This window comes from Canis aureus, chromosome 5, assembly GCF_053574225.1.
Source record: "Canis aureus isolate CA01 chromosome 5, VMU_Caureus_v.1.0, whole genome shotgun sequence".
Taxonomy (NCBI): domain Eukaryota; kingdom Metazoa; phylum Chordata; class Mammalia; order Carnivora; family Canidae; genus Canis; species Canis aureus.
Genome location: NC_135615.1, coordinates 29429869 through 29456816, shown reverse-complemented (window position 1 = coordinate 29456816; position 26948 = coordinate 29429869). Strand labels below are relative to the sequence as shown.

General features: G+C 41.9%; 1 protein-coding gene across 5 annotated transcripts in view; it reads right to left on the bottom strand.

Annotated features, from left to right (window-relative positions):
- SFMBT2 (Scm like with four mbt domains 2) overlaps nucleotides 1-26948 on the bottom strand; it is a 214950-nt gene that overhangs the window by 101723 nt on the left and 86279 nt on the right. For 4 of the 5 annotated variants that reach the window (XM_077897289.1, XM_077897285.1, XM_077897287.1 and 1 more), the window contains exons 5-6: nucleotides 9602-9690; nucleotides 7686-7932 (exon numbers count right to left, since the gene is read on the bottom strand). In XM_077897289.1, coding sequence (XP_077753415.1) covers nucleotides 7686-7932; nucleotides 9602-9690 — 336 coding nt within the window. Of the gene's footprint in view, nucleotides 1-7685; nucleotides 7933-9601; nucleotides 9691-26948 lie in introns of those variants that run through there. The other variant, XM_077897290.1, reaches the window with a different exon arrangement.

Sequence of the window (26948 nt, the reverse complement as noted above, 5' to 3'; positions counted from 1 at the left end):
TGTGTTTCGAGCAGTTTATTGAGCCTTTTCAGGCTCCCGTAATTATCGTAGGACAGAGATGCCACCAGAAGGAGTCAGGTGTTCAAGGCACAGCCCACTGTCACTCAGTCAGTTACGCAAAGTCACGTAAAGGGTCATTAATGACAAAACAGGCTCTACTGTAGATTCTGTCTATAATCCTTTTTTAGCATTTTATTCATACTCTTCTACCTCGGGAGAATTTTCTTTCTCTCCCAATTTGGCATCTCTATATCAGAACAAGAATAGAATGGGATTCCTCTTAGGAGCTTCTGACATACAACACAGTGAGGCCTCCGTTATCTCCTGTGCAGAAAACAGATGAATGGTACCTGCATCACCCACAGTTGGGCAAGGGGAGCAGAGGGAGAAACTGCTTGTCACAGGGTCCCACAAAGGAGCAAGAGGGGCCAGTTCACAGCCTTCTAAATTGTCCTGTGAGGACGAGAAGATGGTTCAGCCCAGGGCCACTGCACCAACATCTCAGTGGAGAGGAAGCAGCTCAGACGGCTCCAGAGCCCTAAGCATGCCCATGACACAGGTCAGGAGGGGCTTAGCATGGAAACAACACACAAGAGCCTAGAGTTCCCAAGTAGGTGAGAATAAATCCACTTCCCCAGGGATCTGGAAGCTGGCCAACAGAGTTCAGCCTTGGCATGGTGGTAAAAGGAGAAGCAAGGCATGAGAAAGGATAATGATTGCCAACGATGAGACAGGAAGAGTGGGAAAAGGCAGTAGAGGGTCCGCTGTGTTGGTGTCTGGAGTCCCACAGTCTGGGGGTGGCAGAAGGTAAGAGGAGGGTAAGAGAAGAGCGGCTCAAGAAAACGATGCCAGACAGAGCCAAAGCCCACCTGACCGGAGTTCAAGCTGGACACTTAGAACTGAGTCTGGTGACCCGGTGACCTCCCTATAGGGACGCAAGCAGCCCTTCCTGACAACCGTGTCCACACACCTGGCAGAGCACGATGGGACCCACTGTGTTGCCCCAGAAAGCCGAGCTCCTGGTCCTCTTGATATTCTTTCTCCTACCAAAACCAAAAGCCTGGTGCTATGGGCTGAATGTTGCTATCTCCCCAAAATCTTACATTGAAATCCTAACCCCTGAAGTGATGCTCAGGAGACAGGGCCGTTGGGTGGTCATAAGGCGGGGAGGAGCCCTCATGAATGGGATTAGTACCCTTACCAAGGAAACCCCAGAGAGCCCCCTTACCCCTCCCAGCACGTGAAGACACTGCAAGAAGACAGTTGTCTATGACCCAGGAAGCAGGCCAGGCCCTCAGCAGATACCTGCAGTTGCCTGGATCTCGGATTTCCAGCCTTCACAACTGTGTGAGAAATGAATGATGCTATTTCTAAGCCACTCGCTCTATGCTATATATTCCCTGCAGTAGCCTGAATCGACTGAGAAACTGAGGTTCCACAGGATTTGAGTCTCTGTCCTACACTCTTAAGACCCTTTGTCTTCTTTCTGAGGCTACAAAGCCCTATTATGGAATGTAACCCCATGGCAAGGCACACTTCTCTTAAAAGGTGAAAATCAACTGCAGTTTTTGCAGTATGCTCAACCACCTGCAAAAGCTAAACACCTAATGGTTTCAATAAGCAGAGAACAATATTCTATGTGTGTGTTTCATTAGACAGCGAGGCGCTTGGTTACACCAGCAAGTTTATGGACAATAAGTAGCACCATTAAGAGAACATAAACTATTTTCTTAAAATGATTGTGTTGCAGGTGATTTAATAGAGTGTATCATGTCGATTTCTGTTTGTGGGGAAGTAATAAGCAATTAAAATCTGGCCTGATCCATCTTTAACTAGAAGCCTACATGAAAATCAGGCAGTTCCCCTCTGGGCAAGCATTTGGTGGACTCTTGCAAGGCAAGAGCTGAGGAAACCAAGAGCGGAGTGTGAGACCATCAGCTCAAGCCTCAGACTCAATGAAGGCCTGGAGGGGTGATCACCTTCCTTGCGACCCTGCAACCACCACTCCTTCCTTCTTTTACCAGCAAGCAAAGACTGGTCTTCAGTTGTTAAGAGATGCTGGGAAGGCTATAAACTGAATGTTTGTGTCTTTCCACAAGTCTTATGTTGAATCTCTCACCCTCAATGGGATGCTGTCTGGAGATGTGGTCTTTGGGAGGTATCAAGGTTAGAGGAGATCATGAGGGTGGGGTCTCCAGGATGAGATTAGTGCCCTTATGAAAGAGACCCCAGAGCTCTCTCTCTCTCTCTCTCCCTGTGTGCACATAAAAAGGCCACTCACAAATCAGGAAGCGGGCTCTCCCCAGAACTCAACCCTGCCAAGGTCCTAATCTGGGATGCCCATCCTCCAGAACTGTGAGAAAATCATCTGTGTTGTCCGAAACCACTCCACCTTCTGCAATAGCATTTCATCATGGTCACCTGAGTTAACGGTTATAGAAAGTGTCTTTGGACTGTTCTCAACTAAGAAACAGCTCAGAAACCTCCTGACTCTACTAACTGTCTAAAATAGAAAGAAAAAGAAAAAGAAACAGCTCAGAAACCTCCTGACTCTACAAACTGTCTAAAATAGAAAGAAAAAGAAAAAGAAATGGTTGACATAAAGATTGCGAAGGCAAAAAAAAAAAAAAAAAAACAACAACAGGAAAACATCGATAGATACACGTGAGAAAGACCTCACAAAGTTATGTGTTTTCAGTCTCTGCAAAAACATGGAGGACTCTACCTTGATTTCTGAGTATCCAGAAACATGAAAGCAGGTGGGGTCTCTAAAAACCTCTTGACGTCGGGGCACCTGGGGAGCTCAGTGGTTGAGCGTCTGCCTTTGGCTCAGGGCGTGATCCTGGGGTCCTAGGATCAAGTCCCGCACTGGGCTCCCCACATGGAGCCTGCTTCACCCTCTGTGTCTCTGCCTCTTTCTGTGTGTTTCTCATGAATAAACAAAATCTTAATAAAATAAAATAAAATAAAATAAAATAAGAAATAACAACCTCCTGACCTCAATGACCTACTTAAATTTCTTAGAAAAGCAAATATGACCATAAAACTCTGACTACAGATTGAATACTCAAAAAACGCCCATCATTTTGGGTAAGGCTCAGCAGCACAGCAAATTCACAATCACTCCCCATTTTCCAGAGGAGGAAAGCAAAGGGACTGCCCAGGGCTCTGCAGCGAGGAACAGGAGTGCAAGGAGAAGCTAACTTGGACCTATGTTGGTTCCTACTCTGCTAGCTTCCTCAAGCTTGAGGGTAAACATCCCTTCTAGGGGAACAAAAATTACCATGAAGTCCACAGACCATATTCTTGTGCATTGAGTAGATCCCAGAGCTATGCTGGGTGCTAAATAACAGAGCATCTCCACTTGATCTGACCCGTCTTCAAAAACTCCCCCCATATATCAGGGTTAAAGAGGACAGCACAGCCCTGGCCATTTTGGGGGTGTCTTCACACCAGGCCCTCCCTTCCAGATTGGCTTCCAAAGCCCCATCAATTATTGGGCTCCTGGAAGGATGTGGCTGATTTTCCCCCACTTTAGACACACCCAACTTTCTATTCAGTCAATTCATTAGACAAATATTCGCTGAGCAACTACTATGTGCCAGGCACTGCTCCAGGCACTTGGAGAGAGAGGGGAAGCAGACACCGATGTTCAGTTCAAGTGGCTACAAAAATCCTCTTGGTTCTAAACAAAGCAAGGTGGGGGGGGGTTGGCCATGCCACATCTGGAAAAACAGACCCCAACAACGGGACATGCTTAGCAACCCAATGGAACACAAAGGAGGCCCACATGCCAGAAAATCACTACATGGGGGCAGTTTATCCTCCACTCAATACTGAAGGAAAGGGACAACTCCAGCTTTAATAGCTTATAAAGTTGATTTAATTCATGGAGGGAAAAAATGACCCTTCGTCTTCCCCCCACATACACACACACTTTTTTTAAGCCTCCCAACGTTAGTGTAACGGAGGAGAAGGAGATTTGGCCTGGGAGTTTGGGCACCAGAGTTCCAGCTGCAGCTCTGCTCCAGTGGTGTGACCTTGAACCACCAAGTCTTTTAACCTCTCTAGGCTTCAGACTCATTACTGTAAAACGAAGGGGTTTGGAATGATGCCTGAAATAATGTCAGTTAAAACTCTGCCCCGATGACTTCATTCTACTTATACAGGGCGAAACTAACTGGAAACAGAACCCCTTCTGCAATGTTCTTGCACCACATTTTTTTCCTCAAGCAAAAACAAAAACAAAATAAAAAACCGAAAAACAAAAACAAAAAAATGGTCACCAAAGGTGACCAAAAATGCTCACACTAATGGTCACCAAAGGAGAGATGAGGGGGACAGGGAAAGAGGTAATGGGGATGAAGGAGGCCACTTGCTGTGATGAGTCCCAGGTGATGTACGGAAGTGCTGACTTGCTGTATTGTACACTTCTTGATGAAGCCTGAAACACTCAGGACTTGATCACCTCACATTTCACCACTTCCTGTTCCCTCACCCATTCTTCACTGAAGCTGGATTCCACCAACACCTACATGCACCCTGGACAGCCCTGGGTGGGAAGCCCCAACCTATTTTCTCCGATATGTACCAGAAATGGAAAGGCACAGTGACTGTAAGCCTCTCTGGAGGATGGCATAAAAGCAGCCCCCTCTCCTAGGGTTTTTGAAAACTAACTGCACTTCCTATTTCTCATTTCTACCTTTATCAGGGTACTGAACAGTTGAAAAATATCATGCCCTTTACAGAGTAGGAAGATTCAGTAGAACTGAAAAAGAACTATGGTTCATTTTAGCAATGGTGGCAGTCAGTGGAGCCGCACAGCCAAGCGGGCATGGGGGTGGGGGTCACACGGCTTTCTCTCATGGTGCACCCTAAACATCTATCCTCTCACTGCTGCCCCCACACCTCCAAATCTCCCTCTCACACTTAACACTTCACATTTAGTTCAGGGTTTTGGGGAGTAAGAATAAGAGCTCATCTTTTTATGCAAGTCTGAAGTTTCATTCCCACCTATATTTCAGCAAAGGAAAAGAGGAATGAGTATTACCATGTAACTTCTAGGTTACGCTGGGTCTTGAAATTAATTTACACAAACCCAAAGTAACTATTATTATTATTATTTTATTATTGTAAATAATAGGCAAATTATGGAAGCAGCCTGTGTGTCCACTGACTAACTAATGGAATATATACATATATGATGGAATGTTACTCAGCCATCAGAAGGAATGAAAGCTTGCCATTTGCAATGACTTGAATGGAGCTAGAGAGTATTATGCTAAGTGTAATAAAATCAGTCAGAAAAAGACAGTATTGTATGACTTCACTCATAGGTGGAATTTAAGAAACAAAACAAATGAGCAAAGGGAAAAAAGAGAGAGTGGCAAAACGAAACAGTCTTAACTCTAGAGAACCCACTGCTGGCTACAAGAGGGGTGGTGAGAGGATGGGGAAACAGGTATGGGGAGGGGAGAGTGCACCTGTCATAATGAACCCTGGGATATGTACAAAAGTGGCGACTCACTGTATTGTCCACTTACATAACACTGTATGTTCACTAACCAGAATTTAAATAAAAACTTTAAAAAATAATAAAAACATGGGTAATAATCATCACCCTGCATGTTGCTCTGCTAAATGAGCCAAGAGAATCCAGTTTTCATCTTGTAACTGCTGCATCCGAAGAACTAAAGGCCACAGCTGGAGTGTCCTTTTGCCTTTTATTTTCCTCTGCCCTTACAAAGCTTCTCTTGTCAACAATTTAAATGTTGGGAAAATAACCTCTTAACGATGAATGGCTTCTCCACATTCTTTAAGGAAACCCATGAATTCTTCCATGAAATGGACAACTCGTGTCCAGAAAATTACTAAGACAAGTAAATGCAATTTATTCTTATCTTATAAAGATATTAAATGATCTAAAAAAGAGATAAAGAGCTCTTCTATGCAAATATTTCCCAAGTTTCTATGGTGACACTTTCCATTCTTGCTTTTGAGTATGAGTCCTATGACTTCGCAGCAAAGGAACATTGCACAGAACCTAAGAAGCCACTAATAATCCTTCGCTTTGCTATAAATGTTCACACTGGCAAATACAGGGATCTCCTAAAATTTATAAAGCAATTAAGATACTAAGCTAAGATTTATACACCCAACTTCCCACACAAAGTAAATTTCTCCTGCTAGGTTATGAATCCCAAGGCAAATGTGAGCTTAGATCTTTTCTCAACACTGACAGGCCCTTTGTTTGTCATCATAGTCCAAAATTACTCAGGGTATAAATGGATTTCCTGGCTGCTTCTCAAAACGTTGACAACAATAATACTAATAAAATACCATGTTACGTGTCTATATGCCTGTCAAACTCAACACAAATGCAAATACATGACATACAGAACCAAGAATTTTTTTTCAATTAAAGCCCCTGAGTGACAGAAAAGGAAAAAAATGTAACTCCTCAGTTTCATGTACTTGAGACTAGCACTGGCAACTAATAGGAAAGAAAAAAATCTCTGGCAATTTTAACAAATGATTTGGCTCTTTGCTTCCAATATACCTGGTGTAGTTGATCAGAATGAGAAACAGCAACTTCTGGAAGAAATTAATATTTCTACCTTGGCATCTTTAATTTTGTAAGGATCCAACTTTTTTTTGTTGTTGTTCTGAGGATACCCATCAAAAGGTTTGTAAGGCCAGTAGGTGCAGCAGGGGGAATGGGAAGAAACGAACATGGGGCCTAGGAATTTGAACTACAGCACATCCCCCTCTCCAAGCTCGATGACCTTGGACAAGTAGCTTAACCTTAGTCTCCAATTTTCTCTGCTGGAAAAGGAAATATTCACACCAAACAAGGAACACTTTTTTGTAATCGAAACAAAGGCATAGCAGATAGAAAATCACCTGGCACATAGTAAACATTCAAGAATGGTTAGTTTGTGAACGGTGAGATTTTTGCCCAGTGAGGTATGTCAGGAAGCATAATGCACTGTCTTATCCAGTTAACTCTGTGGAAAGTCATTTGACGGTGCCCTTGAAGGTAATTAAAATCCATGACGTGCCAGGAAAAACGTATGATGATTTTCTCTTTGCTAGTTCCAGATCAGGACAGATTATATAATGATATGCATTTGGTTGGATATTCAGATGCATGGATAGATGGATGAGTGGATGGATGAATAGCTGGTTGGATGGATAGATGGATGGATGGATGGAAAAATAGGTGGGAGGCTAGACGGATGGAGGAGATGCATAGGTGGATGGATGGGTGGTTGGACAGATGGAGGGAGGGATATAGATGAATGGGGATGGATGGATAAATGAATGGATGAATGAGTGGATGGACCATAGAGGATATATGGATAGACATATTTTGGAACCTACTTCCAAGACTGTCAAAATTCCTAAAAAAGGGGGGGGGAGAATATGACCAAGCCCCAGTTCATTGTGTCTTTCATTTGTGAATCAGTGATTCCAGAGGAGAGAGATCAGCATCACCACAGCTTCCACGGTTTTCTCCTTTTAGGACACTATTAACTGAGGTCTTGAGTTCTAGTTTCCATAGAGTATTCTGAGGTTAAAATGCTTCATATTCACGTACACATACCACTCTCCAGAGACACATCCTGGAAAATACCACATCTTTTTCCAAAATACTTCGCAGCATCAAAAGCTTTGGCCCTTACCTGAAGGTGGATCCATTCTGTATTTATTCTCTTGACACCAACCAACTGGTCGAAGTCTGTAATCCAAGTAAAACAACCACTGGTCATAGGATTCAGTGTCCTCCAATCCCACATAGCGAAGGCGTAATCTTCCTCCAACATTTTCAATCACACTAACTATCCAGTACTGAAAAGGGCTCTGAGAATCCTGAAGTTCTATTAAGGAATCAACTGTAATGAGGTCTATAGGGCCTTTCCCTCGCAGAGGCTGTTTAAACAGAAGCAAAACTCCTTATTTTAAACTTTATTTTAAGGTTCTCATGGAAACAGATGACAGTTGAAGATAATATTTTTTTCACACCATCATCCAAGCTACTGGCAAACAGTCTGGTGTCTCCCTCCACCCCCATCCTCGTCCCGCTCCTTCCACACACACGTTCATTCCCCCCAGCCCTCTGTCCACCAACAAGAATCATAAGTAAACAGAACATAACAGTTTGTGCTCGGTTCTCAACAAACAAATCACCCTTCCCAGATAAAACTGCATTTGTTAGAAATAAGCATGCTTTTAAGAAGAGTCACACCAAATTGGCCTCCAGCTAGAAAATATGTGGTAGCTAAATGTCTATTTGCCCATAGACGGTGGGGTATAGACTTACCCCGGGACTCAACAGACATTCATTCATCTTACAATGGCTACCACGCTAATGATTAAGATGCTCTCATACTTTATGTGAGCAAAGTATGAATATGCATACATGACATGTCCAATACACATTAACGATCAGATACATCAGACAATTATGTAAAGTTATTTCTACACTTAACTTGATTATTGTTTTAGAGAATATATACATATATATACACACACATATATATAATTACTGCCCCATATAAGCAACCTTCTCAGCATATGTTAGCACTTGAAAAGGGTATTTGTTCAGTCAGCCTTGTAGGCAAATATGTTTTAAAAAAAAAGAATGAACAGAGTAATACAAGGGGTGAAGAATCATCATTTTGATCTGTTAACCAAACAAATTAGGAGCCATTAAGATACACAAATACACCAGGTAAAAATCTTCACAGAACAAAACCGGATAATGGTATATTAGACAGCAGTGCTCCAAAAGTCAATGTCATTTATAAGAGGAGGGAAATGCACAGTTAATGTTAAGAGAATAATGATAATATCAAAATCCACATCGTATCCTTGTTATTTAGTATGATTCCCCCTTTTGATGGGGGGCATTCCTCAAGCAGATTTGGTAACTCGATAATCATTTATGACAGTACCATGTTCCTTCTGTTGTACAATATACAGTAAATATTAAAATGCTTTATCATAAAATTATTGTCAAACGAACATTAAGATTGCATATTAAATGATGTTCTCTTCAATACCTTAAAAATACTTCAACCACACTGAAATACAATTGACCAGGTCCCCTCTTGTTTTCACAAGGGAGGCTAATTCAATTATTACGTTAACGCACGTGTGTTATCGTCAGGTTACACATCCAGAATGGAATTGTTAACGAGACCATTTATCATCATGCTCCAAGACTACAGTAGAGCACACCCAGGCTTTGTGGTCACCTCTACAAAACAGCTACCCTTCGGGATTTTATTTACAGTCACTAATCTAGGACAGAGGCTTACACGCACAGGATAGTGGGAAAGATACCCTAATATAGTGATTATTTACAAACATGTTCACACAGAACCAATTTTTCCACATTATTGATTGTACCACAGGTGAAGATGCTTCAGTGCCATGAGACTCATTAACCTAAACAATTCAGGGAGGAACAAGAAGTTAGGCTCTCTGGAGAGAGATATCCACATGTACACATGTACCTGCTGAAGGATATAGGCAAAGGTGCTCATGTAACCGTGAGGCTTCAGACACAGAATAGCTGAATAACAACAATACATACACCTTCTAGAAGGTTGGCAGGTGCTGTCCGGGAGCCAGTCAAATCACGAATGAGGAACTCCGTCCAGTCTGTGTACTTCTCTTTGATTGCTGGCAAGACAAAAGAATGGGGGAAAAACACACACACACATGCACATGTTAGCACAGCAGGGGATGATCAGATAAGTGTAAAATCACGGCACTTTTCTGTATACATGTGTTATTTCCACATTTCTCTTCATTTTAAGCACCACGTTGAAATGGGGGCAAGAAATCTGTCCACGAGGGGTAACTTCACGCCTACCACGTGCCTCAATTTTGCTGGGCATGGGGGAGAAGGGGGAATTAAAGAATATGGGGCCCTGAAGTTTGATAATCCACCCAGAAACTTCCGTGGGCAAAAAGAAGGGATCGTGAAGCACAGAATTCAGGGAGGGTCCAATAAGGAAGAGACCAGTGAGGAGCAGAAGAGTCAGAGGACAATTCACAGGCAGAACAAGAGTGATGGGCTCTGAATTACACAACAGGTTTACACAGGCAGGTGGAGAAGAGGAGGAGGGATTTTTCGGATGAACATTATTGTTCATTCCCTCAAACTCCAGGCTGAAACTGTGAACACGTGTTGGCATGCCTGCCAACAGAAGGGGGAACAATCGAAACACCTGCTATTTTCATCACACCTCAGTCAATATCCCTCTCTTACCCATTAATGATCATAAGACCCTGAGAAAAAATCCAAGTGGGAGAATTCAGACACTGTAAAAGAGATCCAGACAAGGCTGCAAAGTCCAGCTTTATGCCATACAACATCCTGACCACGGCCCTGCTGAAGAAGCAGCAATTCACTCATCATCGGCTTCTACCACCAAATGTTCTTTCTCAAATAAAATACCATCTTCCTCATTTTCTACACACGCACTCAAAGGGTAATGCATGTATTTGGGGCAGGAAGTGTTACTGTGTCCTTTTCCATCATTAGAAAGCACAGCAATCATCTTTCAATGCTATATCTGTTTCTAAATTAGCCCCTTGGTTTGTACTAAATGATCTGTGTCCCTCAAAATTCTTCCTGAATCCTAATGCCCGACACTGCGTTAGGAGGTGGGGTACCCTTGGGAGGTCATGAGGGTGGAGCCCTCCTGATGGGGTTACTGCCCTTACAATGAGACATCCCCACCCCCGGAGAGCTTCCTTGACCTTTCCACCACCATTTGCAATTACAACAGGAGCAGTCAACTCTGCACCAGGACGTGGAATCTGCTGGTGCCTTATCTTGAACGTCCAGCCTCCAGAACGGTGAGAAATAAATCGCTGTTGTTTACAAGGCATGCAGAGAGTGATATTTTTGTTGTAGTGGCTTCAATGGGCGGAAACAGCCCTCCAACGTGCCCACAGTTCCTGAGGGAACCAAAGGCAACGGCATACAAGACAATTGAATTAAAATTTGCACTCACCTTAAACTTCACAAGCGTAACTATAACTTACTCTGTACCTTGTGATCATCGTAACAGTGCTCTGAGGGGGATGTTTCTAACTAATTTTTCCCAAGTTCATAGAAAAAACAAGGGTCAGAGCCAGCCTCAAACTCAAGTAAGCAGATGCCAAGCCTACCAAGAGTCTTTCCATGGGAATCCAGGATTCTCAAAGCTTTTGCAAGGAGAGAAATCAGGAATGTAAACCCTAGGCACGACAGAGATAATATGAAAATCACTGTCTAACCAAAAGTTCCAAGAGGACAATATACAACTGCACCCAGTAAGTATGCATTTCATATTTCTTTTTTTAATGATTTTATTTATTTATTCATTGAGAGACACACAGAGAGGCAGAGACACAGGCAGAGGAAGAAGCAGGTCCCCCCAGGGAGCCTGTGGGACTCAATCCCAAGACCCCAGGGTCACGACCTGAGCCGAAGGCAGACGCTCAACCGCTGAGCCACCCAGGTGCTTCTGCATTTCATACCTCTTTACCACAAAAAAAAAAAAAAAAAAAAAAAAAAAAAAAAGCCTATCAGCATAGCCAAGTGAAGGATGGACCTGAACTTGACAGACTTTATGTCCATACCCACTGCAAGAATAAGGTTCAATTCTTCACTTAAGGGTTGATTTTAACATCCACATAATCAAAGTTAACATTTAAGTTAAAAATTTTTAAATATGCCATCACCCTATGAAGACATCATGCAATGTTGAAACTGGGCTGAGTCACAGTGAGAGAACACTAGAGATAGCTCCGAAATTTATACTTTGTGAGCCTTCCGTTCCAGAGGCCCTATAACTATCTATTAACGTCTCTACACGAAGCTCTGAAGCAATCTTTTATGTGCCATAGAATATCTGGACAAATTACTCTACCTGAAAAATGTACCTTAGCTGTAAAGATACACCAACAATTTTTGATCAAGAGGTAGAAAGGAAACAGTTCTCAGGAATATCGTTACATTTAAAAGAAAAACTGTTTCAGTCAACATTTAGTTTTCAAAACTCTAAATGTTCACATGTAAGATCTATTACAGAAAATTCTGCCATCTATTTTTTTAAAAAAATTCAAGTAACAAGTCTATAGTTCTCAGTCAATGGACTTATTTTAAGTAATATTGAATTCAGTTAAATTTTAGTACAATGAAAAAAAAAATTAGTACAATGAAAATTGCCCAGAAATTCCTTAGAATTCATTGCAATAGAAGCTGATCTTATTTTCCAGGGAGTCTCCATAAGTCTCTAATTAGAAATTTTAAGACTACAGATGTTCATTTATTATAGAACATCTCTCTGCAAAGACTCAAAGTCAACTAGCATGGATGTTGGAACAGAACAATCTTTCCCAAATAGGATAACCAATTTTTTGCCCAATGGTCATTCTCTTTTCCATCAGATCAAATTCCAGAAAACCTACCACCTGCCACATCAGATGTGAACTCTCCAGCAAGAAAGACACAGTTAAAGTGAAAACAAAGTGGATGGATAAAAGTTTTTCCATAATGCTGTAATGACTTCCCCATGTTTTTAACTCATACAGAGACACTCCTGAGAGTTCAGAAGAAGATTCTTTATTCACAAGAATAATTAGGGGTGTCTGGGTGGCTCTGTGGTTGAGCGTCTGCCTTCTGCTCAGGGCGTGATCCTGGAGTCCTAGGATTGAGTCCTCATCAGGCTCCCCGCAGGGAGCCTGCTTCTCCCCCTCTCTATGTCTCTGCCTCTCTCTGTCTCTCATGAATAAATATAAAATATTTTTTAAAATAAATAATAAAATCAGGATCTTTGCGCAATCCTCTCATGAACATGTTTTCAAGGTTCTACTCAGCTTTAATATTATATAAACTCAGCAGAGGTAATATATAGATTATATATATACTTTATCCAACTTTGCTTTTTTAAAAAATCCAAGTCACATTCCTCACTTTAACACCTCATTGGAGGGAGAAACCCACATCTCACTCACTGAAGGAAGGGATCATGAACACAAGTTTCAGATAAAGAAAACACACGTGTGCATACACACACTTCTTGTGAAGACATTCAGAGGTGGCCCCCAAATCCCACAACAGCATTATGGGGTTTACAGAGCTGTCTATAAAAAGGGTTCCAAATAGGGGCACCTGGCTGGCTCAGTAGATTGAACATGCCACTCTGGATCTCTGTCTGGGTCATGAGTTCGAGCCCCACATTGGGTGTAGAGATTTTTTTTAAAAAAAGAAAAGGGGGATCCCTGGGTGGCGCAGCGGTTTAGCGCCTGCCTTTGGCCCGGGGCGCGATCCTGGAGACCCGGGATCGAATCCCACATCGGGCTCCCGGTGCATGGAGCCTGCTTCTCCCTCTGCCTGTGTCTCTGCCTCTCTCTCTCTCTCTCTCTCTCTCTCTGTGACTATCATAAATAAATTAATTAATTAAAAAATTTTAAAAAAGAAAAGGTTTCAAATGAAAGGCAGAAGATTACTATCTTTTTTTTTTTTTTTCAGGATTTGGGGAAACACCAGTTGTGCTGGACTCCCAGGCCCATCACATGCCTACAAACAGAGAGAATTCAACGATTCTTCACTTCTCCAAGAGGCTGTCTGCTGTGGACACGCGTCTATGGGTAGAAAGCTGCTCATCACACTGCCCATTCAGGCAGATCCTGAACACTGAGACCCAAGCTGAAGTCAGAGGGACACACTCCTCCCCGCTCTGTCCATGTCACCAGGTGGAACAGGTCCAGTGCATCATGCCTTTCCACTCCCTGGAAAGATGAGAAGAATTACAACGAGCAGTCAGGCCACCTTTGCTCGGGTATCCTCCATGTAAAAGAAGAGTCACATTTCTGTATCTGCAGAGCTTAAACACACAGAGGCTTTTTTGGTTCTTCTTTTTAATTCATTTTTATTTTTTTTATTTATTCATTCATGAAAGACAGAGAGAGAGGCAGAGAGGCAGAGACACAAGGAGAGGGAGAAGCAGGCTCCATGCCGGGAGCCCGATGTGGGACTTGATCTTGGGACTCCAGGATCACACCCTGGGTCAAAGGCAGGTGCTAAACCACTGAGCCACCCAGGGATCCCCGTTTTTGGTTCTTTATGGCCATTTTCATGACACTCTTTCAACCAAAGCTTCTCTGAACTTACTTTGTTGGTCATGCTATTGGTTCTGTCTTGCTGTTGGGGTGTTCCCTTCTCCTAGGGCTTTTTCTCCCATTTTCAAAACCTCTCAATACAGTAACCAGGGGATTCTCTCCTCTTGCCTTCCCAGCATCCTCTGATTTGGGGGGTCTGTTTTGCTGTTTCTCTATCTCCCATCTTCTCTCCTCTATGTGCAAGGCTCCCCTGGAGTGTCCAATGGCCCTCAGTCACGTATCACACTTCAATTGCAGACCACAGCAAACCTGAATGGGAGATTGTGACCCCGAGCAGAGGCCTTGTGACTCCCAGTGGGCGTTAGCTAAGTCCCGTTTGGGAAGCAACCCCCCCAAAAGCTAGCCTCTGACTCTCACTACCAAATCAGGTGCCCCATTAAACCCTGCCATTCCCAGCCCCACCTAGAACTCCCTCCTACCCACCAGCACTGTAGGGGTTCCAAGGCCCCCTCAAACTCTCTCCAGCTGTGGGGTTAAAGCAGCCCCCCAAAAGCCTCGGTAGTCACCAAGCCTTCATGGGCTTTCAAGCGGTCAGGAACATTTTCAAATTTCTTTTCTGCACTGGTCTCCCTTCGATTCTCTCTGTTGTTGGTTTATGTATTTTTTATTCCTTTACTATCATTTTAATGGGGTCTCTGGAGGAAGAAGAGATAAATAAGAGTTCTCAATCCACAGAAACTCCTGGCACAACAGAACTGGGCCTTACAATAAGATGTCAGGCAGCAGCAGCCTTTGACTTATCAGGAAACTATTCTTTAACACTGATTTCACTGAAGAAAAGAACTGGCAACAGTGGATCTTGAATTATAAATGGAAGCGCTTATACTTACTATTAAGAATAAAAGACTGTACAGTTCTTTCCCTTGGAGGATTTTGACGGAAAGTATCTACATTAATTTTTCATACGGGGTTCAAACTAAACTATTCTCACAAACAGAAGGGGAGATCACAAAATGACTTGACAGGTCCACGGGATCGGTCAGCTCCCACAGTGTGCAAGGGACCACATCCAGATAAAAGTGCCCTGTCTTCAGTAATCAATACAACTTAAATGAAGATAGTAGTAGCTTGTGAGAAATGCCAAAAAAAATTATCCTGCCACACACACACATACGTGCATACATTCCTTAGTACTCGCCATCGTAGACTGTAGGAAAAAAAATCTCAATTCAATTTTCCGGGACTCTTTCAGTTATATAAATGTACTTGAACAATTACAAAAAGGAATATTATTATTTTGCTCTGAAGACCAGAATTTCACAAAAATACAATCTAAGAACTGTTGGAAGGAACCGACAGAGAGTGATGACTTTTGGTTACAGGAGAAACAATGAGTGGTGGTATGAACCACAGAATAGTCTACATTAGTAAAACATGCAATATTTAGGCCATTATAATCATTAAAACCTGGGTCGGTATTTACAGACTCTTAACAAGAAAGCCCTTTGCTACTTAACATTCTACACATTGTTCAGAATTTTCCTCAATATTGGGAATGAGAGCAGGAGAGTTCCTTTGTGTTGAAATTAGATTCTTCCAGGGTCATACGTGACTTTTCCTGGGGATGATTTCATTGGGTGGTTGTAAGCCTTGAATGAGAAAAAGCTTCCTGGCAGTTACCAGTCTGGTGACACAGGATCGACCATGGTGAAAGTGAAGTATTCTTTGATGATGCTCTCCATTGCTCCCTCTTTAATGCATTCAATGTTTACATAACACAGTCTTCTGTTACTTTTTTTTTAATTCAGTCTTCTTTTAGAAGAACATATATGAAATACTGCAAAATGATGCTTTAATGATCCACAAACGAAATCCCTATGATCCAAATTAAACTTTTAATAAACCTGTATATCAGATCACGAATACGAAATGATGGCCATGGGTATACAAACCACATGGTTAATATTTTATTAATTTCAGAAATTATAATTAGAATAAAAATTTCTTCCAGACTGAGATGATACTATTTAGCCCACTAATCCCTTAACTACCTCTCCCTAACTTGGATATTAATGCTAATTAATGCTAATGATCACATCTTCAAACACTGACAAACTGGAACCAAAAAAGAAAATCTACCTGACAATTTAATAATGCCTAATATAAACTGTGATGGGAATCCACTTTGTTTTTAGCCTCTATTCCTGCTTCATCACATTATTATAAAATTGATCACCACCTGTTATCTAGTGGTAAAATGCCAATCTCTCCAGTTACACTTGGCAGTAATAGTGTTAATACAATAGGATACATCAGGCACAAAGACAGTCACTTGCTGAAGTTTTTTTATGAGGCCAAGATCAATAGTGAATAGATAATACATAATGCTTATATCAGTATGAATGTTTACACACAACAGCTACTTTTTTACCTGCAAAGCACACTATTGTGCCATAGTCTACATGTCTTGCACATCCAAGCCCAACTTCTGTTTTTTGCATTACGCATGAAAGCACACACACACACACACACACACACACACACAAAGAAAGCACACACACACAAAAAAAAGAAAGCACACACAAACAAGAACACTAGCACATGTGAGACCATCCTAAAACTCAGAATTCAAATCAGATTTCCTCACATTGGCACTCCAATCTGGCATAAGCAGTAGCTTTGCAACTTCACATCACTTGTAGTGAAGTTGCTCCTACAGTTCTTGCAAGTCACAGCTCCTTGGAAAATGAATGCATTCTAATAAGCTCTTATGGTATTTCATTTGCCTGTTTAAATGGGGCAAGTACATCAGTGCATATCTATTGGCAGTAATGTATTGTTGAGGATATTTGAGGGGACTGCATGGTGCTTTTTTGCCAGCTCCTGAGAAAGGCATGCAGTGCCGTCTAGGGCAAGAGCTGCAAGGGGTGCCTCCATCAATGACACACAGATTAAGTGGTGCTTGTCTGAAGGGGCCACCCCAGCCGCCATGCGTGTTCTCCTTATGTGAAAACCAAGCACTGGGTGTTCTACACAACTGATGTATAGTTGAACACTATATCTGAGACTAATGATGTACTATATGTTGGCTAATTGAACTTAAATTAAATAAGAAACAAAACAAAACAAAATCCCTGACCACTTCCAATCCTGTACCCAGGTCCAGGGAAATCTGAGTCTTTCACCTCCCCATTCCTGCCCCCACTCTGATGCCCATCTGCCCTCTCCAAAACTATAGGGACCAGACTTATCACTGCAGCATAAAAAAAAAAAAAAAAAGGCTGAGCCAAGCCATCCCCTACAAGTCCTAGAATGATGCAATCTTGTATAAAAACTTCCCTTGAACTCTCTTTTCTGACCCGTCAATACCCTACTTCTCTGCTCCCCTCCAAAACCATACTTTTTTTTAAAAGATTTTATTTATTTATTCATGAGAGACAGAGACAGAGAGAGAGGCAGAGACACAGGCAGAGGAAGAAACAGACTCCATGCAGGGAGCCAGATGTGGGACTCATCCCGGGACACCAGGATCACACCCTGAGCTAAAAGCACGGGCTAAACCACTGATCCACCCAGGGATCCCCCCCAAAACCAAACTTAAGCAAAGAAGACTTAACTCTTCACTCCCTATTGCCTCCATTCAACTTCCTCCCACACAAGTACAAAGCCACCCATGGAACCGACACAAAGTCCTTTCTCATATGACTTTAATCCCAGCAATGACAACAGATGCCACATTTATCCCTACAGACCAGACCTCTTTTCCGAGCCTGAGAATCACAGATTCCACTGCCTGGCTTCACAAATTTCCAGGAGTGTCTGGGAGTCCTCTCATACCTGTTATTTATTAAAATCAAGCTTTGCTCTTTTAAAAAAATATTGATTTGTAAGAGCTCTTTATTTCTATTAGATCTTCTTTGTTAGATATGGCACAGCTCTTGACTTTGAATATTATATGCAATATAAGCCTTTTAAAATAAGACACGAGATCATTTCACACAGCCAATGAATCTTAGAATAAATTTCAAACCCCTCAAACCTACTTGATGTCCTGCCCGACTGGGTCCCTCTCCAACTATTCTTATTCTTTTTTTTTTTTTTTCTCCAACTATTCTTCCCTTCGCTGTCCACACTGCTTTTCTCTAGAGTCTTCCCCTCCAGCGACATCATTACTGGCCTGATGCCCTCCTCCTTTGGCATAGAAACACTTTCCTCACTGCATCCCCAGCAAACTCTCCACCTTAACCATCACTTCCTAATGGGTCCTCCCTAACTTCCAGGATCAGCTGGAGTCCCAGAGTCTTTCCATTCAGACATTCACAATTATACACAACGTATAATTAATTACACATTTTACTCATTTGTACTCATTTGCCTGACGGCAGTTCCTGCCTCACCATCCACTCCATCCATGCCCCTTGCATTACTACAGCATGCGTAGTACCTGTAACAAACACACATGGCAGGTGTTTGGTACATTTCTATCACAGGAGGAAGGACAGACAGATTCAATGGCTTTGCAAATTGTGTCTGTTTTACTAATCTTTTGTTGAAATATAAGTTGTTGGATTCAGACGCAGAACCACTGTTACCATGGATATTACACAGACCTTTCAATAAAGTACGATTTAACTCAATAGCACACCACAAGCATTCACAAATGAACTGCCACTTCTTTCATGTGCCTGGCTTGTAACTGCTTACACATTGATATAAGCAGTCATTTTAGATGGCAGCTGCAGCGCATATAACCCAGAAAGCCAGAGATTTATCCATTTAATTGAGTTGGCATCATAAACATCTTAGGAGGTTGGACAGACATTTACTATTTCTCTGGAGTTCTTCTGAAGGAATATGCACTACAGCCCCATTAGGCAACACTAGTACTATTCATTTCAGATGAGGGCATCACCCAGAAATGAAAGAAATACAAGGTACTGCCCATCCTCAAGGAGCCAACTGCTTCTCTGGAGTTCCCAAATACCTCTTAGCAGTATAAACAACCAAGATTTACAAAACAAAAGCCATAAAGATAAGAACTATTTATGACATTCTCAAAGAATAACTCATATTACTCTGCATCAAATCTTTAAGAGCCTAGAGAATACACAGCCTCTAAAACTATTAGGAGAAAGTTAAACCCTGATCGTTATTCTCTGGTTAGAGATTTTTATCCAATAAAATATGGAATTTCTCCCTTCCTAGTATGTTCTCTCCAATTCTTCTCCAGCTGCCAATATCTCACTTTACAGGCATTTCTGCTATTGCTTTAAACATGTTCCTGCTTTTTAAAGAATATCCTTCCAAAGAGTCGGAGACCTTTTTTCTCTCCACTCAGAAAAACTTCCCACAGGTCTTTTATTCGCTCACTCTGCAGAGAAACTGTCAAGACTGAATTGACATATCACAAAGGTCCAGAGCTCCAAGTTCAATAGAATAAAGACACTTTCTTGTTAAAGATTTTATTCTCACAGGTCTCTCTCACACACACATACTTGACTTATTTCTTTCTTTAAAGTTACTTTCTTTGCTGTAGCAAAATAACTTCCATTCAAAAGTTTTCCTTAGGTGTAAGCTTTGAAAAGAAAGAAAAAAACAAACTTGCATAAAATTTACATTAACATGCCCACTGTATAGATCTAATTACATAAGTCAGCCTATCTCTTAACAGTTTTCACAGCTGCTATTTGTAATGGCTTATTCTATGTGTGAACATGGCTGGGACACAAGTGCCCAGATATTTGGTCAACATGATTTTTCTGTGAGGACATTTTTGGGTGAATTAACACTGAAATCAATGGACTCTGACTGAAGCACACTGCTCTTCCCCGTGTGGATGGATCTCCCTGAATCAGGTGAAGGCTTGAATAGAACAAAAGAGTGATCTATCTCCTCAGAGTAAGGAAGAATTATGATGAAGCCAAAGAATTGAATAAAGAGATATTCCATGTTCATGGATAGGGAGACTCAATATTGTCAAGATGCCAGTTCTTCCAATCTTGCTCTATAGATTCAGGGCAATTCACATCAAAATCCCAGCAACTTATTCTGTGGATATTAGCAAAATGATTCTCAAGGTTTTATGGACTTTAAGATTTACTATGAAGCTACAGTAACCAAGAGAGTGTGGTACTGATGAAAGAATGAACATAGAGATCAGTGGAACAGAAGAGAGAGCCCAGAAACAGACAAACATATACTCAGTCAACTGATCTTTGACAAAGGAGCAAAGGCAATGCATTAGACCAAAGATAGTTTATTCAATAAATGGTAATGGAACAACTGGACAGTCACATGAAAACAAAATGAACCTAGACAGAGACTTTGCAATTACAAATTAATTACAAAAATTACCCTGCATAAAAATTAATTCAAAATGGATCATAAACCTAGATGTAAAAATTGCTTCTATTGAAGAACCCTGACCAATGAAGACACCATCTTATTACCATTCTAAAGGGTCAGTAGAGCAAAAGAAAAGAACAAAAAGACTCCTAGTCAAGGGGAAAATTATAATGAATCAATCCTTAGGTCTTCTCATAGGCTGTATCTTCCAGGAGCCTGAGATTACCTGGTACCTTCAGAGGAAGCCATGCCACACAGGAAATAAGAGACTCTAGTTGGTACAAAGTGGAATCCCAGCTGCACCTGACTTGGATGTGTGGCATCAGAAAATGACCTAACCTATCTAGGTGGGTTTCCTTACCTACAAAAAGGAGCCTCTTAACAGTACTCACCTGGGAGAGCCTCATGACCGGTAGGTGAGAGAACCCACACAAAGCATTTGGCACATGGCTTGGCAGGGGCTTAGTGTTAAATAAAGGGTGAGTAGGGAAGGAGGAGGGGAGATTTCTGGGGAAAAGGAGGAGGGTCAAATGCACCATCAGGTGTGGTGGTAATAGAACTATGTCCACTCCAATGGCCTGTTTTCATGGAAACAAACCAATTTTAAAAACTCATCAAGAAGATTTTCATTTAGAAGTTACATTTTTAAATGTCAAAACTAAAACCAGACAATGATCAAAGATCATATAATTGCTTCAAATAGGAATCAAAAATTGAATTAAATTTTAAATTAAGTATGAGTTTAGAGTTTTCACATGCTTGACAGCTGCTCTGAGCAGTCAACTAACCAAAGGATGCGACTTAGTTAAGAGGATACAGCTGAAGGCAGTATTCACAATACATTTCTGCCACAAACAATGCTCCACCCTGCACACGCCCCTGCTGTCTCCATACTCCAAGCTACACAGACTGATATTCTCTCTCTCAGGCACTGTTGTTTTAGTCCAGTGGTTAAATCCATCCTAAGTGAGAATGGCAGGTGAGGTTTGGGGTTGGTCTTGCTGGTGCTGGTCACATACCCTACACACAAAGGCCCTTACTCACAATAAACTAAAATTTGCTTTAACCACGTACTATTAGTTTTGCTTCAGAAAATAATTAGAGAGGGGCACCGGGGTGGCTCCATTGGTCATGATCCTGGGGTCCTGGGATGGAGCCCCCGCATAGGGCTCCCTGCTCAGTGGGGAGCCTGCTTTTCCCTCTCCCTCTGCCGCTCCCCCTCTGTTGCTCCCCCTGCTTGTGCTCTCTCTCTGGTTCTCCCTCTCTCAAATAAAAAAATAATCTTAAAAGAAAAGAAAAAGAAGAGTTAGAGATTCAAGCAATCTGGAGCGATCCAGGCTCTCACTGTTAACCTAGCAGCCATCCTCTTCAGGATGTTTCACAGCCACAAACATCCTCTGTGCTTCTAGTTCCTCTTCAGTCTGGCTCCAAAGCCAGAACATTATGCTTCCATCAACTTCCTAAAGCATCCCCAAAAGAGAAACTGGAGCTTAAGACCCACCCTTTGCATATGACTTTAATATAACTCAGGCTTGGTTTTTCCATTTCTTCAGCCGCCATACTTGGACCACCAGGAATTTCTCTTAACCAAAAGCCCAACAGCGAGATCGATTTTCTAATCCCAGACAGGCCCATTACTACAGTTTCACTTTGACCAGTTATTATATTCCCTACAACAAAGATTCTTAAACTGTAGCCCATAAAATGGAAAACGAAATTGTGAGTATGCATGTGTGTGCTGAAGGCCCCTTCCAAGAAGTTTTTTTGAGTCCATCAGATTGTTAAAGGACTCTATGACCCCAAAAAGATTAAGAAGGACTGCAGAAAAAAATTATTATATTAAACATGGCTATGATGTAAGTCACTGGACAAGAAGATCATTGAGGAAGACATGCTCTATCTCACTATCCTCGTGCCCAGCACTGAGGACCCAGTAAATGTTCCTCACACAGCTTCCAAAAGGGAAGCAAGTTATCTATCCTCTTTCCCCAGCCCGACAGATATGAGCTCGGCAATTCTGATTACATAGCATCTACTGAGTGTGTTCACTGTGTACCGAACACATTCACACATGTAACTTTAGTGCTTCCAAAAAGTCCAATGAACTAGTTATTCTTAACCTCATTCAACAAATAACACTCAGAGGGATGAGGCCGACCTATAACCAGGAACTAGTACACTCAAGAGTACATTTGCAACAGACAGACGTCTCTTAATTTACATGCTAACTATGTATAAAATGTCAATTTTAGAATAACTCCTCCAAACATATGTATTGTATAATTAAGAGAATAAAACAGATGCAAAACACAAATTATTTTAGAAGTCTAGGACATAAACATGATTACTCAAGAAAGCCTTAGATTCTGGGTCAGATTTCTCAGAACTACTACTTGTGGGTCTCCTTTCAATGATTTATATTGCCTGGTAAGTCAATCCTAAATAAATTATTTAAAAGAGAAGTTCCTGTTTACCCCAACAAGTACACCTCATAAAATGTTATTTCCCTGAGAATGAAATATTTAAAAAGAGTACTACTTTTATGGAAACACGCAACTGAAGATTACTTTCTTCATGTACAAATCTGATTAACATCCTAATTACAATAATTAAAGGCATCTTTAATTACACCTCACTGAAAGTGTGTTGGCACTGAATATGAACCATACCATGAGAAAAGAAGTGGGATGACTCTATCTATAAGCATCCAACCGGAGATCTGACATATTTAGGATGTGCAGTGAAATCCCTCTTGTTAAATTGCAGGTGAGGAAGATCCAGAATATATTCTTCAAGAGAAGAGGCGTGATTCATACATAATCAGTTAGGTCCAAGCCAAAGCACTGATAGCTTGCGGGCATTCTGCTGTTGATGGACAAATACTGTGACCTACCAGTCATGTCTGAATATAAAACGTGGCCCCAGATGTGGTTCCATTCTTTAAACCTACCATTTGGGTGAATACTACCAAAATCCAAACTCTCTTCTACCAATAAGTCCTCCTCTAAAAACACTGAATTACCCCAAAGCAGAACTTCTTGGCAAAACACAGACCTTAGAAAATGTGCCCTTACCACAGGACTTACTATCTGGTTATTGTAGATCTAAATCCTTCCCATCACTACATTACATGAGAACATTTTTATTGACTGTCCATGTTTTAAACACACTAGTGAAAAAATATTAGTGATGTGTTTTTTTAAAAAATCAAAACACATTTTGTAGGTCTATCTGAATTAGAAGAGTCACTAGCCACTCAAAATTATGAGATGGAACGGCATCTACATTACAGCTCTGTGAACTGGAGAGTAATCCCAACAAAATCTCACTCTTTCACACATTTCTTCTCTTAGGAACTTTCTGCCCTGACAACTCTATACAGCACAATTCACAGATCAATTTCTTGCCTGTCAAAACCAAGGGCAACGGTTACAACAGGTGGCAGGGTACAAGTATTTGGAAGCAAGCTATGCAAGTACCATGAACCAGGTTGAGGCCAGACTTGCAGAGCACAAAGATAGGCTGGGAAAAATTAAGTAGTTAGTAGGGTAAGATCACCAATGATTTCCAGATTGCCAAATCCAATGGCCAACTCTCAGTCTTCTACTTACTTGATGTCATGAACAGTGTTCCCTATGTCTGATCACTACCCTCCCCCTTAAAAACATTCTTATGGATTCCATTTCTGTGTCTCCCCAAAATTTGTATGTTGCAATCCTAACCCCTGATGTGACAGTATTTGATGGTGGGGCCTTTGGGAAAGGATGAGGTCATGAGGGGGGAGAGCCCTTATGAACGGGATTAGCGCCTTTATAAAAGAGACCCTGGGGAGCTCCCACACCCCTTCCACCAAGTAAGGATGCCATGGAGAAGCTGGCCATCTGCAGCCCAGAAGAGAGCCGTCACCAGAACCCAACCATGCCGATACCCTGACCTCAGAATTCCAGCTTCCAAAACTGTGAGGAATACATTTCTGTTGTTGATAAACCACCCGGTCTGTGGCGTTCCGTTATAGCTGCCTGAGCAGACCAGGACAGCTAGCACCTGAGCCATCAAGCACTCTCAGCTTACCTATCATTCTTTAGACTCCTCTGCGGCTGCTTCTCATCAGCCAACCTCTGGAATTTCCCAGAACCCAGCCCTAGTACATCCTCTCCATCTGCACTCATCTTACAACTGAGGTCACTCAATCTCATGGCTTCAAACACCAACTGTTAGCCGACAGCATCCAACTCTAGCACTAACCAGGACTATCTCTGAACACTAGACGCACATACACCTTCCACCTTGACATTTCCACCAACAACTCAATGTAACAGGGCCAAGAGCAAACTGTTCATTCCCACCTCCATCATGCTCCTCCTACAGAATTTCCAGACTCTATGAGCAGTGTGCCTCTCTAGGCGCTCAAGCCAAAGGCCCTGGAGTCAGCGTTGGCTCTGACACACTCTCTCTCCTGTCCTCGCACCACGTCCTCCACCCCCCACCACACACACAAGCACACTTCACATCCAGCCCATCAGCAAACCCTGGCAACTCCACCATCAAGATACATCCAGAATTCAATCACTTTGCTACCAAATCCGCAACTACCACCCTGATGCAAGCCACCATTATCTCTTACCTGGATCACTGCTACCACAGAGTAGTCAGAATGATCCATTTAGGACACCTTTCATGATTGAGTGCCCTGCTGTTCAAAATCCTGATGAAGAAAAGCCAAAATCTTTACCACAGCCCACAGACTCTTATCAGCCACAGCTCTGTTTTGTCCCTAGTGTTTTCCCCAACACACACTCCTGCCTCACTCCGCTGGCCTCCATGGCTCTCCTCTAATACATCAAGGATGCTCCTGCCCCAGGGCATTTGCACTCATTGTTCCCACTGCCCAGAACATTGATCCCCTCAGATATAGCCAAGGCTTGGTCCTTCACTTCATTCAGGTCTCTGCTCAGATGACATTTTATTCAGGAGGACTGAATAAATATGTTACATTTCATTGTTTAAAAAATAACTGTTACTAGTAAAACTTCATTTTTACAAATATAATTTGATCTCGCATAACTGATGGGAGAAAATTCAGGGAACTTGTCCAGGCTTCCCTTAGGCTCCCTCAAAGTTAACTAACATCTCCGCCATGGCTCCCTCTTTCCCAAGGGTCCTCACCCCTGCTTCTTTCTGAGGCTGCCCAGTGAGAGGGAAATACAACTAGGTGGCTCTATATCATCAAGGGGAAAAAAAATTTACTAATTCAGTATTGTTTTAAGAATCAGGCCAAGGTGGGAGCCTAGGTGGCTCAGTCAGTGAAGCATCTGCCTTCAGCTCAGGTCATGATCTCAGGGTCCTGAGATGGAGTCTTGCATCAGGCTCCCTGCTCAGTGTGAAGTCTGCTCCCCCTGCTTGTGCACACTCTGTCAAATAAATAAATAAAATATATATATTTTTAAATCAGGCCAAGGGTGGAGGATTTCAAGAATGAACCTAGTATAGTTTTGTGGACCAGAACCTCCGCTGGCCACACAGAATAGCAGAGAGAAAAGGGGTGGAGGGAGCACTAGAGATGTTGGTCCCAGGGAGACAGCTCCAAATCAAACAATATATGGTCTACCCAAATATAAGGACCCTGGACATTATTCTCCCTCCCTCTTCTCCTCATGCAGGTGAAATAATTCAGTAATAAATCTGGTTTCTAGAGTTTGAATTAATCTTCAAAATTTAGTATGACCTGAGTCATTGTACCTCCTCCCACAGGACTGCTGTGGGAACTGATCACCATTCATCAGTCAACCATGGGCCAAGCAGCTGAGTAGGAGCTGCAGCACCAACACTGGCCTTGATATGGAACCTTGACTCTTGGCATCACCCAGGTGCAGTTCCTGAACAAACAGGAGTTTCAGTGACTATCCCAGAAACAGAGATACCGGGCCGTCAGATGGCTTGATTTTTGTTGCAGTGACAAAAAAAAAGTCTAATGAAAGTGATTAATTACAAGGAATATTCCATAATGCTGGAATCATGCATCAAAAACATAGATCAGCTTGTAATTAAAATAAAACTGTCCAGAAAGCACCAAAATCATGGCATGCCTTTCCCTCCCCAGTGAAGGAAACTCTGAGTGCCTAAAACAATAGATATGCTGGTTTGCAGGCAGGAGCAGCCCTGAAAGGAGGAATATTTTAGTATAGATCTGATCGTCTCTCGTTCTCTGTCATGATCCTCAAGTAACTGAACAGGAAACTTCAAGTAAGTCCTTCTGTGATTCTTAAAACAAACCAACCAAACAAAAATGCGAGGAAAGTATATCACAAAATATTTCAATTTTGCAAAAGAATCAGAATATGTTAAAATAATAATAATATGCTGCTTCTGTAGCTGTTGGTAATTCATTCTGAGTGCTCACTATAAATTCTGCTTGCTTTATTACATAAACAGAATTCATTTGGATTATTGCATGTGGCAGTTCTTGAAAAAAATCA